The sequence below is a fragment of the Papio anubis genome, chromosome 17 (genome assembly GCF_008728515.1).
Source record: "Papio anubis isolate 15944 chromosome 17, Panubis1.0, whole genome shotgun sequence".
NCBI classification, from domain to species: Eukaryota; Metazoa; Chordata; class Mammalia; order Primates; family Cercopithecidae; genus Papio; species Papio anubis.
Genome location: NC_044992.1, coordinates 2,703,498 through 2,715,583, shown reverse-complemented (window position 1 = coordinate 2,715,583; position 12,086 = coordinate 2,703,498). Strand labels below are relative to the sequence as shown.

At 51.0% G+C, this 12,086-nt stretch overlaps 1 protein-coding gene across 11 annotated transcripts in view; it reads right to left on the bottom strand.

Annotated features, from left to right (window-relative positions):
• Nucleotides 1-12,086, bottom strand: part of RAP1GAP2 (RAP1 GTPase activating protein 2) — a 270,089-nt gene that overhangs the window by 68,715 nt on the left and 189,288 nt on the right. For 9 of the 11 annotated variants that reach the window (XR_002517930.2, XR_002517931.2, XM_017950250.3 and 6 more), the window contains 5 exons: nt 11,771-11,806; nt 6,683-6,727; nt 5,963-5,995; nt 5,351-5,563; nt 3,645-3,748 (listed from right to left, as the gene is read on the bottom strand). Coding sequence is in view for 9 of the 11 variants with exons in the window: in XM_017950250.3 (XP_017805739.1) it covers nt 3,645-3,748; nt 5,351-5,563; nt 5,963-5,995; nt 6,683-6,727; nt 11,771-11,806 (431 nt within the window). In the remaining 2 variants the exon portion in view is untranslated. The remainder of the gene's footprint in view (nt 1-3,644; nt 3,749-5,350; nt 5,564-5,962; nt 5,996-6,682; nt 6,728-11,770; nt 11,807-12,086) is intronic. The other 2 variants (XM_021928534.2, XM_021928537.2) reach the window with 1 other exon arrangement.

The window sequence follows — 12,086 nt, the reverse complement described above, 5'->3', positions numbered from 1 at the left end:
TGATCTACTATGCAGTCAATTTGTGTAAGCGTTCCAAAGGCAATTGAAAAGAAGCAACATCTGTTAGAGGATCAAAGTCTGATAGATACAGAAACAGATATATATATAGAGAGAGAGAAAAATATGTATATAATTGACATTAATAAGATGAATAAATATCATTTCTAACTCTAGTATTGATATGTCAAGTGATGTGTGTTAAAAATCTACCATTACAATTGTATTCTGTGAATTTTTCCATCATTACATACGTAAGTACATATACATATACTATGTTATAATATATACTATTGACAATATAAAATATCTTCATTATTGATTTTACCTTTTATGCAAAGATGCATAATAGCCCTCTTTATCACACTAATTGCTTTTTTTGCCTTGAATTCTACTTTTCTATATTAATATTGCCATTCCTGCTTTCTTTTTGTATTTGGCTTTTCTAATTTTTTTCTTAACAATTTTCAAATATTCTGACTTTCTTTAATAAAATATAGATCAATATGTGTGGGTTTTTTGGAGAGATGGCCCAAATTGAGAATCTTTGTTGTTTAACAATGGAATTTAACTCATTTATATTTATTATCATTACATATGTACTCACACTTCTATCATATTTATTTATTATTCCTTTATTTTCTTTTTCTACATGTGTATTTTCTTTGTCTTCTTTTACTATTTGGAATGCTTCCATTCTACTAGTAACTTTATATCTATGAAATACTAAATTTTCATCAAAGTACATCCAGCAATTAATTTCCTTTCATTGACTTTGTCTGTTAATGGGTGAGTCATTTTGATTTTCAGATTTAAGTCTTCAATCAGCTTAACAACATCAATTATCCATGTGTAATTCCTACTCACTACCCTCCATATTCATCATAATCTCACTCATTATTTTAAAGTTGTTGTGTTTCCTTTGAATTATGTGAGAGTTTCTTAAACTTGTTCCCCATATTAAAAACTGGATTTTCTACAAAGTAGATTCTGCTTTTTACTGCTTCATATACTATTTAAAATTCTTTTTGACCATTTTTAGTTTTCTTTTATTATCTCCCTAACTTAACCAGTAATTATTTTCTCCCATTCTGATGCTCACTCTATCTTTCCTTTCTTAGTGTGTTTTTTTCCTAGAGGTTTGTGGAAAATTCAAAGTTAATAAATATCTCAAATTTACCTGGCTTTCTGTAAAAGTAAATACTTTTCAAAACTCTGTTATTCTCTAACCAGTTTATGCTTTTTTAGATGCAGAATCTCTTCTTTTACAAACCCACAAAATTTCTTCTTCTTTCTATCCAAACGTGAAACAGAAGAAAAGTCCACACAGGCTTGTTGTCTCCAAACTGTGGGCAGATTCTTCTTAGCTACTCTCATGGCACACACAGGCTGTTAGAATACTTAGATCTTACACTGGAGTGCTGCTTGTTATAAATTTGGTACATCAATTAAAAAATCCAGAAGTCTATGGGGAATGAGGAAGAAGTTTGGACAGTAGTCACTGCCAGCAGGGGAATTTCACTTCTGGATAATTTCTTCTTTGTGTCTGGCAAAGCTGCTAAACCGTGGAGCCAATTTTTTATGTCTGGTTTCCAATTTGGCCTGGCAATCACTCCAAGTACATGATGTGACTGCCCAACTTCTGAGCTGGTATACGGCTTCTCGTCACCACCCTACCCACTAGCTTTCTATCTGGGAGAGCCACATTTGAGCTTGCCCTTGGGCTTCCTGGGGCATTGATTTCAAATGCTGTTGACCCACAACATAATTCTATGTGGAAAGATCCCTGGCTGTTCTAGGGCTCACTCTCACTCCTAAAGAGGACAGGATTCTTCTAGAATCCCCAACTGCATATATTCCCATACAACACTGCTTTCCTCTTCTCTTTTTTTTTTTTTTTTTTTTTTTTTTTGTGGTTGTTGAGACAGAGTCTCACTCTGTTGCCCAGGCTCGACTGGCATGATCCTGGCCCACTGCAACCTCTGCCTCCCAGGTTCAGGTGATTCTCCTGCCTCAGCCTCCTGAGTAGCTGGGACTACAGGTGCGTGCTACCATCCCTGGCTAGTTTTGTTTTGTTTTTTTGTTTGTTTGTTTTTGTATTTTTAGTACAGAGGGGGTTTCACCGTCTTAGCCAGGATGGTCTCGATCTCGTGACCTCATGATCCGCCCACCTCGGCCTCCCAAAGTGCTGGGATTACAGGCGTAAGCCACCGTGCCTGGCCATGATACTGCTTTCTAAGGAAGGGAAACTGGGGTTCAACTCTCAATATTCACCTACTTTTAGTCCTAACTTTCCCATAGATTACAAAACAAAAAAGAAAAACCATCAAAGTATGTGTTGTGTGCCTGGCATCTTTCTCTAGCTTCCAGCCCCAAAGCAGCATTTCCAGTCCTAATGTAGGATACACTATTAGAAAGAGGGGGTTAGATCTTTGTATTCCGCTGCCGTCTTATTCAAAAATCCTACCCAATCTTGGTCTGAATTTTATTAAGGTAGCAATTTTCTTCACAGAGGTTCACCTAGCTGGAAATCCTATTTGGAGATGGAGATCCAGGTATTAACCCCTCAGAAAATTGGCTCTTGCTATTTAATTGACTCTTCCATGCCTTACAAATATGATTTCCAGCCAAATGAACCTCTGTAGAGAAAATTGCTTCCTTTCTTGATAAGAAACAAACTAAGATTGGATGGATGGGTGCCGACAACATCCTCAAACCATGCCCCCCTCCGCCTTTCCCAAAGTGGGGTTATATGTCCTTATTCCCTCCAATATTTATCTCAAAATTTGGGCAGGAAAAAAAAAATCTGATTGCTCTTTTCCAAATACCTTTATGAATTTTCAATTAGACTCCACAAATAAGGATTGAGAAGCTTGACAGGTTCACAGGATTCTGCTGAGCACCACCCCACCAGGGACAGAGATAAATAAGACACAGACTCCTCTGTGCCCCCATAGCAACCTGTGCATATGGCTAAAATCATACCCATGACACACATTACATTCGTGAAACCATATTCCTTTCAGAGAACGGGCACCAAGTCTCAGCCATCATGGTATCTCTAACACCTATCACAGTTCCTGGCACAGAGGAGGTTTTACAAAACATGTTAGCTAAGCCAAACAGAAACCAGTTCCAGTTCCTGCCCTTGAGAAGGTCACAATCCAGACAGAGGTGCCCTGGCTTCCGCCATAAATCAGTGTTCCTGTTGTGAACATCACTGCGTCTCAGGGAACCCAGCCCACACAACAAACACTATCTTTCCTGGCGAGACGTACACCGCAGGCGGCGCTCTGGCGAACCCTCTCCCAGGACTGGGAGCTGCGTCTCAGCAGGATGAGTCACGCTGAACCATCCCTACTTTTCTTCCCGTCTTCCTCTGAGCCATGGACTTGTAAGAAAGAGGGGCCGGGAGGGGTATAGTCCGGGTGACCTGGAGACCTGGATGCCCCTCTGTCAGCTGGTGGAGCATGTGGGTCTCCCTGCTAGGCAACTTCAGACATAGCCCCAGGATTTCAGCAGGCCTCTCCCTGCCACCAGCACACCCAGACCAGACTGGTCAGTCTGGTATTTCTGAGTCCCCCATCCCAGCCCCCACACCACCCTGCCTGGAAGAGGAGTGGCCTCACGCAGCACAACAGCCCTACCTGAGGATGATCCGGAGGTACTCGATCCCCTCTGCTTCCTCGCACTTGACGGACAGGATCAAGTTCCCCAGGCTGCTGCCAGTACAGTAGAAGTTGAGATGATCCTAGAAAGAGAAACCGAGTGTGAGCAAGAAGGAAGAAGAAACCTTCCAGATATGCTCCCCCCAAACCACCTCCTTCACCAGGAGCGCGAAGCCCCGCAGCAACAAGAAAGAGAAGGATGCTACTGACGACAATGACGACATTAACAGGTACCGCCGGCCGAATCCTCAGGAGGCGCCAGGCACGGTGCTAGGGGCTGAATACCCCCTGTCTCCTCCACTCCTGCCCACAACTTTATTCGGGAGAGAACTTCGTCCCCGTTTCACAGATGGGAAAACCAATGGTCCGGGAGGTTAAATCACTGCCCAGGGTCACACGACGAGTAAGGGACAGATCCGGGGCTCAAACGCACATCGGTCTTGACTCTGAAGGGCAAGTTCTTGACCACAAGACACTAAGTTCTCATTCCCAGGGGGCGACCCTCACCAGTTCAGACTATTTGGGGCAAGACAGCAAGGAGGAACCCTGGTACCTCCAGCCAGGGGAGCTGGGAGGTGTCCCGGGCCAGTGGGTCACTCCCTGATTAGGGGAACACGGGCGAAAAACACAGCTCCCCAGACCTGCTGGATCAGAGTGGGGCCCTGGAATCCGCATGCTAACAAGACCCAGGGGCTCTGATGCAGCCTCCCCTCATGTGAGACTCTGCAAAGCGGCCTCAGGCTACAGATTTCCGGAATCTGCTCTCAGTACATCAAGAATCTGGTAAGTCCGAAGGGCAGAATATATTGTTTTAAAAGTAATTTTGTCACTTTTAAGCTATCAGAGGCTCGCAGACAGTATGCAGGACAAGTACTTAGAGGACCTGACGAAATGAGGACGGGAGAGCTTTGCGTGATTTAGATGGAAACAGAGACTTACGAGGACGGGAGAGCTTTGCGTGATTTAGATGGAAACAGAGACTTCTGAGGTGTAAGAACATATTTTTCCTTGAACACTCAAAACTCCACCAACCGTCCTTTACCCCAAACACTACCCCTTCCATCGCCTCCTGAAACATTTGCAGGGGGTGGTCCCCACAAGGACTCACGGCACTGGGCCTCCCTGACTGCCGCATGGATCCCCTGCCCCGTGTCCCCTATCCCAGGACAGAGCCAGTCAGACCTCTCCAACTAAGACAGCAGCAGGCAGCAACGAAAGGACAGACTGGGAAGGAGGCAAGAGGCAAAGGAAAAGGGGGGCACTGGATAGAGGACCATGGGTCACTGTGCCCTCCACCCACCCCGGGCAGCTCCTCTCTCCCAGGGCTGCCAGTCCCTCCCTCCCCCCGCCCCCCACAGCTCCTCTCCCCCCAGGGCCCCAACCCTTCCCACCATCCCCGCCCGTTCCTCTCTCCCCCAGCCTCCCCTAGCCTCTCCCTTTCACCCCCAGCAGCTCCTCTCTCCCAGGGTCCCTAGCCTCTCCCCCAACCCCCGCCAGCTCCTTTCTCCTCCAGCCTCTCCCTCAACCCCCGCCAGCTCCTTTCTCCTCCAGCCTCCCCTCCAACCGCCGGCAGCTCCTCTCTGCCAGCCTCCCCCAGCCTCTGCCCCGACCCCTGGTACCTCCTCTCTCCCAGGGTCCCCAGCCTCTGCCCCCAACCCCCAGCAGCTCCTCTTCCCCAGCCTCACCTTCCCTAGGAAGTGCCTCCGGTAGGCCCTGGCTTCACCCTTGCACTCGAGTTTGTAGCCGAACGTGTTGGGGCTGAGGTTGTCCTCTTCCTCCTCCTCACAGATGCTGCTCCCCAGCGATGTTGGGGTGCCCACGTTCTCCGGGTCCTCGATCCAATAGCCCCCAAACTGCGGCAGGATGACCTGAGGGTATGGGCCTCCCTTCTCCACAACCTGAAGGCAGAGGGAGGGTCCTGCGCTGCAGCTGGCCCTGGGACCGCAGGGGAGGGAGGGGCCGGTGGCGGTGTCCCCTCTGCACTGCTCCCAGGAGTAGGGCCTGGTACCCACTGGTACTTGAGGCCAAAGGCAGTGACCTGAACCCCTCCTCCAAGCCCCACAACATCTCCAGCTTCATTCGCCAACCCTGTAGCCCCAGGGCTGCAAGGCCTGGATGAGCACCCGCAACTTAACATATGGAAAAGCTGAGGATACAAAGGCAAAGACAGGAAGAGAGGTCCCAGGCCCAAGGTGCTCTCCCATGGGGGGGCTGAGCACAGCCCATCACCATCATTTCCCCAGGCAAGGGACCCAGAGCAGGCTGCAGAGCGGGTGGGAGCGGGGGAGGGCGCCTACCTCGTCGATGCTGGGGTACGGGATATAGTCATCCTGCAAGACAAACCAGATAGTGCCACCGTTAGTCCCGGCAATGCCCATAAAGTCTGACCACTGTTTCCAGGTCTCACAAGGGGGGTACATTGTGGGGACTTTGAGGGAGGAACATTCGATGGAAGAACAGCTCAGAATCAGCTCTGGGATCTGACATCCCCCCACCCCGTTCTTCTCCAAACCGACAGAACCGGAACATAAGCCCTGCCAGCTGGCGACGCAGTACCGCAGGCGCTGAACTTCTCACCCCGCATCATACCAGCTTCCCATCCTAGAACACTCATTCCAGAAAATGACCTCTAGTCTCCCCCAGCACCCCTTTCCAGGCAGGGGGACTGGCCTCCAAGTGAGAAGCGGCACCCTGGGCTGGGAAATGGAACCTGAAGCTGAGAGCTGACTGCCCACTGGAACCCGGGGCAGAGCCTGACACCCTTACACACTGCACAGGGTCGGGAAGAGCCGGGCCAAACAGCCAAGCCTGAGGTCCCACCGAGGCCTCCACCCCCAGCCTGAGGCAGCCCACCGTGCACTGGTCTAACAAGGCAGTCATGAAGCGGCCCGCGGTGTGAGTCAGAGTTAGACAGGTGTGAGACGGAAGACCCAGCACCCTGGTGGCTCCTCCTGCCTTCCTCTCACCCTGGCCCCTCACCAGGGCCATCGGGCCACCCCCTCCCCCACCCAGCCCACCTTGTTCTTCTGGGGTCCTGGCTTCTGTTCTTCAAGCTTGATCCCCTATAGAAACAAGGAAAACAGGATCCACAGAAAAGCAAAGGTCAGAAGAAAGGGCCAGATAAAGAGCACCTGGCCTCACAGGGGGTTAGTAACAAGAGCAGCACAACAGCTGGCCAGGGCTGGGCCTGTACACATCACACGTGGCCACGGGCGGGCCTCCCAGCACCTGAGCGAGGCAGCAGCACCGCTGGGCTAACAGCACAGACTTGAGACAGATCACCACGGTTCAAATCCCAACATTGCCACCTATCAGCCTGATGACCTTGGCAAGTCACAGAAACCTCTCTGTGACTCAGTGTTCTCATCTGTAAAATGGGAACGATGGTGGTATCGACTATGGTGGTGAAGGTTAAAGGTGAACAATGGGTTGAGCACTTGGAACACTGACTGGTACATAATAAATGCTGTGGGTCATTATGAAGGAGGCAGTATTATCATTCAAAGCTTAAATATCTGTCTTGTCGGGCGCAGTGGCTCATGCCTGTAATCCCAGCACTTTGGGAGGCCAAGGCGGGCAGATCACCTGAGATCAGGAGTTCAAGACCAGCCTGACCAACGTGGAGAAACCCCGTCTCTACTAAAAATACAAAATTAGCCAGGCATGGTGGTGCATGTCTGTAATCTCAGCTACTCAGGAGGCTGAGGCAAGAGAATTGCTTGAACCCGGGAGGCAGAGGTTGCGGTGAGACAAGATCACGCCATTGCACTTCAGCCTGGGCAACAAGAGCAAAACTCCATCTCAAATTAAAAAAAATAAAAAATAAAAAATAAAATATATATATATATGTCTTAGGATCACAGAGCCAGTAAGGGAAGGGAAACATGGGAAGTCACACCTGCTGGTGTCACAGCTAGCACTCTAGACCCCATGCCAACAGGCCTTCAGGGGACAGGCGGGAGGCCTGGTGCTGGCCCTCACTCTGCTGCAAGCTTACTATTTGCGACCCTCGACAAAGCATAGCCTCTTGGAGCCCCCAGTGTCATCTGTAAAATGAGGATTAGACACTCACCTTTCATCCCACTAATGCAAGGATGACTGCAAGGATCAGATATGATGCCTGGGACTCGACTAAGGGAATTTATCTACAGGTATCTGAAGAATTCACTTCTGGGAAGCAGTGCCCTATCCAACAGTTCTTTTTGTTTGTTTATTTTTGAGACAGAGTCTCTCTCTGTCACCCTGGCTGGAGGGCAGTGGTATGATTTCAGCTCACAGAAAACCTCCACCTCCCAGGGTCAAGCAATTCTCCTGCCTCAGCCTTCCAAGTAGCTGGGATTACAGGCATGCGCCACCATGCCCGGCTAATTTTTGTATTTTTAGTAGAGATGGGGTTTCACTATGTTGGTCAGGCTGGCCTCGAACTCCTGACCTCAGGTGATCCACCCACCTTGGCTTCCCAAAGTGCTGGGATTACAGATGTGAGCCACTGCACCCGGCCTCTTCTTTTTTTTTTTTTTTTTGAGATCGAGTTTCACTCTTGTTGCCCAGGCCAGAGTGCAGTGGTGGGATCTCGGTTCACTGCAACCTCCACCTCCTGGGTTCAAGTGATTCTCCTGCATCAGTCTCCCAAGTAGCTGGGATTACAGGCATGTGCCACTACGCCCAGCTAATTTTTTGCATTTTTAGTACAGACGGGGTTTCTCCATTTTGGCCAGGCTGGTCTTGAACTCCTAACCTCAGGTGATCCACCCGCCTTGGTCTCCCAAAGTGCTGGGATTACAGGCGTGACTCACTGCACCTGGCCCCAGTCCCGATTCTATCATTGAGTTCTGACTTAACTGTGTTGTGCAGGAGGGGAACACGTGGTGATTCCAAGACTGTCTGAGAAAATCGGGTGACAGTACGAGACGGAGCACAAACTAGAAGAAACAGTTCCCCTCTGAAGCAGGAGTCCAGAAGCAGCTTCTGCCTGATCACAACACTAACGCACAGGGATTTCAACCTTCCCAAGCCAGCTCTCTCTGTGGTCTCCTTTGAAACTCACAGCACCTTTCCGCCAGCAAGGATGCCGGGGCGCCAGAACGAGGCTGCTTGCCTAAGGTCGCACAGCCAGTGAGGGGCAGGGCCTAGATTTGAAGCCGGGTCACCGGCTCACCAAGTGCATGAGGTGCCCCACACTCTGCGGACAGCAGGGCTCCTGTTAACTGGGTGGCTTGAGAGGCTGCCTCTCCGGACTTCCCTGGGCTGAGTCGCCTCGCAGCATTGTTCAGGAGGGCGTGCGAGGGCCCTTCCCACTGGACAGGCGCTCCTCTCACACACACAGAGAAAACCACCTGGGTGGCCCTCCAGACCCTGTCCCAGTTGGCACACTGGGTGGATGGCGGGGGGGGGGGGGGGGGGGCAGTGAGGGCAGAAGTCTGTTCTGTTTGGCCTGCATTAGTCATCCCTGTCTGGGAACAGCCCCGAGGGCAGGAGAGCAAACCTCCTCCCGTCCCCTCTGCCACACCACTCCCTCCCCTAATAACCTACCGCAGAGCCACTGTCCAGCACTGGGACCTCTCTCCTCCATGTGCTGCCTTTGCTAGAGGTACTGTCTTTTTTTTTTTTTTTTTTTTTTTCTGAGACAGAGTCTCGCTCTGTCATCCAGGCTGAATGCAGAGGCGCAATCTCCGCTCACTGCAACCTCCGCCTCCCGGGTTCAAGAGATTCTCCTGCCTCAGCCTCCCAAATAGCTGGGGCTACAGGCGTGTGCCACCATGCCCGGCCACAATAGGTATTATCTTTATGTCCCCTTCTCCCCTCAATGAAGAAATGAAGGTTCAGAGAGGGAAACCGACTTGACCGAGGATACCCAGCTAGAAAGTGTCAGGGTTGGCCGGGCGCGGTGGCTCAAGCCTGTAATCCCAGCACTTTGGGAGGCCGAGGTGGGTGGATCACGAGGTCAGGAGATCGAGACCATCCTGGCTAACATGGTGAAACCCCGTCTCTACTAAAAATACAAAAAAATAGCCGGGCAAGGTGGCGGGCGCCTGTAGTCCCAGCTACTCGGAGGCTGAGGCGGGAGAATGGCGTGAACCCAGGAGGCGGAGCTTGCAGTGAGCCGAGATCGCGCCACTGCACTCCAGCCTGGGCGACACAGCAAGACTCCGTCTCAAAAAAAAAAAAAAAGAAAGTGTCAGGGTTAGAACCTGAACCCAGGATTCAAGGAGTCCAAAGCTTCTGCCTTCTCGTAATTCCTAGACTCTTGGGCTAGGAATCGGGTATCCTGGGTTCCAGTTTCAGCTCTTCACAACTAGCAAAGTGACCCGGGCACTTCACTGCTCTGAGGTCCAGTTTCCACACATGCAAGATGAAGAAAGATGGAGCCCAGGCTCAACGCCCACGCGGGCACTCCATGGCCATCAGCGCCCCATACGTGAGCTTCTTACTAACAGTGAATCCTCTGAGGCTGGGCCCAGGGGGGCACAGGGTACAGACTGAAACACCCGGAAATTTGGCTTCAACAGTCTCAACTGAAATGGAACAGACACCCCGCCCAGGGGGATCAGCCGTTGCAGAGACAGAGGGAGAATAAAACAAGAGCCCTACCCTAGAAAGCGCCCAGTCTAGAAGAAAAGACAAGCCCGGCAGCCTCTACACAACAGGCCACTCTGAGGCTGGTTAACTGGGGCTGAATGCTGTGCTCAGAGAGACCCTGTGTGGGGGAAAGTTGTGGGAAGGGGACTCCGGCTGGGGGAGAAGGAAGAGAGGATCTGAGGAGACACTAGAGAGAAGGCTGGCTGGGCTGCGAACCCCCTGCCAGCTTCCCAGAGGGCCAGGATCCCACTGACTAGAGGTGAAAATCCCAGCTTTGCTCCAAGCAATTGGGCACTTAATTATCTACCATCCCCCACCTCTCATCACTCAGGCGCGTGCCAGCCTTGCGTCCACAAGCTCATAAGTTCCCTAAATGCATAGAAGATGAGTCTGTCGTCTACACACGGCTGGGTGCGGAGGACGATTTTAATAACTTGCTCTGGGTGACACGGCCACTAACAATACTTCCCCTCCCTCCCCTCCCATCCCAGCCTCAGGGGACCTGGCTGCTTCCCAGCATCTCAGGACTGCCGTGGGGGCTATATCTGCCCCTCCTGCTAGGACTTCCAGACCATTATTACAGAATCTTCCTCCCTTGAGCCTGGAGCACCTACCTAGGGTCAAAAGTATCATGACATGATGGCTGGACTCGCTGACTCTGAAGCCACTTACGAACCACGCACCCTTTGAGTGCTGCTTTTAATCGTTCTGTGCCTCAATTTTCTCACTTGTCCTATGGGGATAATAACAATAACACACCTACTTCCTAAGCCCTCAGCAGGAAGAAATGACGCCTGTCAATCTCTGAGCCCAGCGAAGTGCTTGAGCTACAGGTGGATTATCAGCATCGTCGTCCCACTCTTCCTGCCCATGTCCATGAACCCTTCTGGGCCTCTGCACGTACACTGCAGGGCAGCGGCTCTTACCTGGGAACCCTGACCCTGGTGAGGAATAGCAAAGAACCCCCAAACCCACACCACACACCGACTTATATATAGTGTCTACCAAGTACTTACACCGATTATCTTGTTTCACCCCAACCACCATGTAAGTGGGTGCTTTCCTTCTTACTTATTTATGGAGGCTTAGGACAGGCAAGGAACTGGTGCTAGTAAGTGTCCGGTGCAGGATTTGAACTCAGGCCGGCCTCCCACCCCACCCCTCTGCCTCCCCATGCGAGGTGACTCCCCCAAGAAGCAGCTCGTTCTTTCAGGCCTTCTTTCTGGCTCATTCCAGGAACAATGGGCCCTTCAAACCCTCCTCCATATCCACAGGGCTTATGGCCTCCCCAGCTGCCCTGTTGGGGAAGTTCTGCTTTTTATCCTCCCTGTCCCTCCACAGGAGTCTTCCCAAAGTGCTCAAGAGTAAAATGGCCTCGGGTTGCCGGGGCTAAGGGGATGTGATTGTCTCTTCTCTGCCCCTCCCTCCAGGGCACCCGGTTTCCGCCCGTGGGTTCTGCCTGGTCCCTACGCCGCCCACGTCTGGGTCTGGGCTTCTTCCCCACCGCGATGGGGGTACGTACTCACCTGCATTTTCTCCAGCATCTCAAAGAACTCCGACGACTGAAAGACAAAAGCAGGGGACAGAAAGACAGGGATCAGCCAGGAGGTCCACCGCAAAAGCCTCTTCCTCACCAACTATCAGGAAGCCGCGCCTGGGGCTTCTCCAGGAACCAAATTCACTTGGATCAACAGAGAAGATAATTTGATTTTGCCTTTGCAGGGCTAGAGGGCCGAACACCCCATACCACGAGAGAGAGGCGAAGGCACGCCTGGGCTGGCAAATGGATGGTGCCGGGGGAGCAGACACTCGGCCTCTGCCAAGGAAAGAGGACGGCGGGGC